General features: G+C 41.0%; 2 protein-coding genes across 2 annotated transcripts in view; both read left to right on the top strand.

The window, feature by feature from the left end:
- Nucleotides 1-1568, top strand: part of LOC118417483 (zinc finger protein 134-like) — a gene marked incomplete at its 3' end in the record, with an annotated part of 5036 nt that extends 3468 nt beyond the window's left edge. Inside the window, 1 exon segment of the mRNA XM_035823058.1 lies at nt 6-1568. Coding sequence (XP_035678951.1) covers nt 6-1568 — 1563 coding nt within the window.
- Nucleotides 1569-3660: 2092 nt separating this feature from the next.
- The window catches only part of LOC118418036, a 3641-nt gene continuing 2787 nt past the window's right edge, over nt 3661-4514 (top strand). Inside the window, exon 1 of the mRNA XM_035823830.1 lies at nt 3661-4142. Within this exon, the coding sequence (XP_035679723.1) occupies nt 3906-4142 (237 nt within the window). The 5' untranslated portion in view covers nt 3661-3905. The remainder of the gene's footprint in view (nt 4143-4514) is intronic.

Genomic DNA, 4514 nt, shown 5'->3' with positions numbered 1-4514 from the left:
GTGAGACCAACCATGGTAGCACTCCATGTGACCAACAGCCAGCAGACACCATCCTGAGCGAATCTGAGGAAACAAGTCAATTTGACCCGAATGTGAACCTTCCTTTGATCCGTAGTTTCCACGCATACAGTGCACCACCAGATGCTGCCGCTAAACAAGCAGACAAGATTCCTCTAAAACGCGATAGCACCAAGAAACCAGCAAAATCAAAATGGCTGGTGCGCTCGTACGAAATCGAGGAAAATGTACCAGCAAAGGTAAAAGTATTGGAACCTGTGAACAACACCAAAGCACCACCTCAGCTCAAATGGGGAATAGTAAAATGTAATGATGATAAAGAGAATGGTAAGGTAGAGAGCAATCTTAGTAAGGATAACAAAACAAAAACCGTGACATCTGCACTGAGTTGGAGTATTGTCAGCATTGATGCAAAGGAGGAAGATATATTAGAAGAAGAAGAAGATGACTTTGAAGAAAGTGAGGAAGAACTTTCATCTTCAGAAGACGAAAAGAAGGGTCACAAGAGCGACAGTTCGTGGCACTTGTCTTCAGAAGAAGATGAACTGTTTCATGATAGTGATGGCTCCATGTCATCCTGCGACAGTGACCAGTTGGAAAGGACAGAACGTCAACTGCAAAGGAAAATATGGAGAAAGAATTCATGGGTCTGCGAGTGTGGTGAAAAGTTTAAAAACATGGCTTCATACCACAAACACATACTGGAGGAACATCCGGTAACCTGTGACTACTGTGAAGAAAAGTTTCATTCAGCAAAAACACTGCAGAAACACCTGAAAACACACCTGCCAAGCGAAGACAAACTGGATCTAAATGGTGACAAGCTGTCCATGTGTGACCACTGCGGACAGTTCTTCACTAAGCAGCAGATGAAGAGACACAAGGTGAAAATCAGCGATTTAAGACCGTACAGATGCGATGTAAAAAACTGTGCATCTGCTTTCAAAACTAAGGGCGCTTTGAAAAATCATGTCCGTAAAGTCCATGAGCGAAATCGTTTCCCCTGCCAGTACGAGGGCTGTGAGAAAACGTTTGGTATCAAGTCGGTGTTGCTGAAACATTACAAAGTTCACACGGATGAGCGCAGCCACCAGTGCTCGTACTGCGGTAGGATGTTCCAGAGAACAGATCACCTGAAGGTGCACATGAGACAGCACACAGGTGACACCCCGTTCAACTGTAGTCTGTGTAACTACAGCGGTCGGCAGTCCAACTGTCTTATTTGGCACATGAAAACCCACCATCCTGAACTCTTTGAAAAGTCAGGTGATAAAAAAGGTGCAAAACAAAGGAAGAAGAAGTCAGGGTTGGAAAAGGATGATGAAAAAGGTTCTAAAAAAGGTGCAAAAGCAAGGAAGACGTCAGGGTTGGAGATGGATGATAAAATGGGTGCCAAAAAAGGTGCAAAACCAAGCAACAAAGTCGTGTTGAAGAAGGATGCTTTAGTAGATAAAGTTGATTCTAGTAAGACCTTAGGAAGTGCTAAGAAGAAGAAGGCTTTGGTAGGTAAAGCTCCTAAAAGTGCAAAAAAGACTGCAACTTATTCTACATGGTCCCGGTCACACAGACGAAAGTAGAAACTAGATCATTTATTAGCAGCAGGAACTAATATGGTCCATTGTATATGTTGTTAAGGGCACAGTCACATGTCATGCGAATGTCGTACAATTTTTATGCCATAGCACACATTATCAAGCGGGTTGTGATAGAACCAACCACCAACAAGGCCCTAGGGCAGCCTTTTGTGTAGCAAGATAGCTGAACTTAGCAGGACATGTGCATGGCTGTCCCATTAAAACATGCCCAATAACTTAGTATAAATTAGTGATTGTATGATAATTGCAAGACATGTGAATAGGACAACTCGATAGTGCAATTGCCTTCAGAAATTATTCTGCAACCTCTTTGTTGTTACAACAGTTACTATTCAGGTTTTAAAAGTTACATATTTCTAAGGGAGACACACATCGTTATTGATGCATTGTTTTGCAAAAAGTCAACTTTTGATACTACAGAACTATCTACATTGCTGATAGGCAGAAGGTGTTAATAGGGAAAGTATGCAAATGCACATGAAATTCATGTTCTGCAATACTAGTAATAGTATACTGCCAAGTGTAATGTTATTTGAAGATTCATAACCATGCATGTCACTCCATCCAAGTTTTGTTTCTCAACTTACTGTGTTTCAGTTTAAGTTTATTTCTTGGTTTCAGTGTTAACAAAATTAAGGCCAACCATGTAAATATTCAGGATTCGATTGGCTTGTCATCGTAATTTTATGTTGACATACCGATATGGTCACAATTTTGTTTTGATACACAGGTGTCACAAGAACTTAGCTAACTGCATGAGCTAATCTCCAAGCAGATCCACAGGCCAGCAGTATCCATGAAATAAAACAGTCTCCATTTGCCAAACAATGTCCATTTGCCACTGGGATTATGTGGATAAACGATACTGCCCTATAACCAGCATATCTGCTTGGAGATGAGTATGAGCCACACCACCACAGGTCTTCAATCTCTTGAATGCCTTATAAGACTGACTGATGTACTAAAGCACCACAAGGCAAAGAATACGATGAAGGGTATTGATTAAGAGCACATCCTTGCAGACATTGGAAGTACTGCAGCCTAAACAACATCCAAACCCATTCCCTTCAGGCTTTCTGTGGAGCAGATCATTCCTACCTATAATCTTGGTATTACATGTCGGACTACCCGGTAATAAAAATCACACAGATGTATCCAGGATTTTGTTTTTGCTTTATTTCCTTCTACTGGTATTTTGTATCTACCCACATTACTGTAAATGCATTTAAGTTCGTGGGGATTTAATTTCGCGGTAGCGGGAAAATGGACTTTTCGCGGTGGTTTTAATTTCGCTGTTGCACCATGCACTGCAGTCTCTTACTGTTATGGAAAACTGTTCGCGGTGGTTTTAAATTCGCGGAGAAGCGGCCGCCACGAAAACCGCGAACATTAATCCACCGCGAATATTTCTGCATTTACAGTACCTATATGTCTTATGGTAAACATATGCAAGTATCATTACTTAATTCAATTCAAGGCCACAGCATCTAAAATTAATGGATGACATCCTCTGCAGACTGCAAAAATTGTGAGATAGGGCAAGAAAAAAACAAGATGGGTAGAAAAAAGATTGCTTAATTTTCAAAATGACAAAACATTAAGTGACATCGGAGCCAAGAAGCATGGTTACCTTTAATACTAGTGTCATTTCTACAATGACAATTATTAGGATATAACACAACCTGTCGCCATACTGATCATCTCTGCAGAAGAAAAAAAAAATATTAGTTTTTTGATCAGGTCAAAATTAATGAGTGAGCTGATGTTATTCATAAAATTTATTTTCTGCGGCCTAAATATTTTACAAGGAATCAATATTAGCAAGGAGGTTAAAGAAAGAGATTCTTTAACCTCCTTGATATTAGCCACTCGGTGAGAAACATCTTTAAAAGTCAAATAGTATCTTATCCTCCTAGAATTGTAATGTTTTAAAAAGCTTTCTTTTAATCCTGTCTTTTGGCGAACCCCTGTACCGGATGAGAGAACGTCACAAAATTCCCTTCTAACATCTGCTTTGAGATGAATTGCGAGAAACCGGAAGTGAGGTCACGTACAGATTATTCAGTGATGGCGGGAAACCAGTGTTGTTGTTGACAGTGAGAAGTCGGTGCTATTTTCCTCCTCTAGCCTCCTTGATCCTTTACTAAGCGCAGTTTAAAGGCGTTCGCTTTGAAGCTACCTGTCTTCTGGAGGAATAGCTCGGATTTCACGTGAAGAAGAAAAGGATTTTGTTGCCTACGGCTTTCCCAAAATTAGCCTGATAAATTCAAAATTTGTGGGGAGGGGGGCAAGATGAGCTCGTCGGCCAGCGGTATGCCCTCCTGTGCGGTTTGCGAACACCGCAACAGATTGGCTGAGGGTAGAGGGGCAAACTACTACAGGTTTCACTGTAATGATTGTTACGAATATATGAAGGCGAGATTCTTCAGTGGTCCTCAGAACGTTCTTGCTGAAGACGCAGTCTTGGGCGAGATGCAGGAGTCGATGGAATCGTCAGATCTCGAAGGTGAACAGATGGCAAGAAATCAAGTAAGTAGTAAACACACCCAGGAAGTGATTTTGATATCCAATTATTTGTTTACCTCCCTAGCTAATACATGTGGCAACAGATGATGATTTAGGGTCTATATTTGGGTTGGTAGAAAAAGTGGTCCAGTCGGACCGGTCTTTCTGCGTGCAGTTGCGCCCCCTGTTGGACAGTAGAAGAAATTTAAGTGAGGTAACATCTATTATCATAATACCGGTACGTTTACGACGATTTCTCTAGCCATACTGATTTGACAAATTGTCAACGCATCATTTTCTCCAGTTACATGTTGCTGTTATAGGTTACCCTTGCCACTTCTTCTGTGTAACTTTTCTGCCACTCTTGTCCTGCTAAAAGCGTAATATTGTAATTGT

Source organism: Branchiostoma floridae, chromosome 6 (assembly GCF_000003815.2).
Source record: "Branchiostoma floridae strain S238N-H82 chromosome 6, Bfl_VNyyK, whole genome shotgun sequence".
Classification (NCBI taxonomy): Eukaryota; Metazoa; Chordata; class Leptocardii; order Amphioxiformes; family Branchiostomatidae; genus Branchiostoma; species Branchiostoma floridae.
Note: the sequence above shows the minus strand (reverse complement) of the source record. Positions and strands in the feature narration are given on the sequence as shown.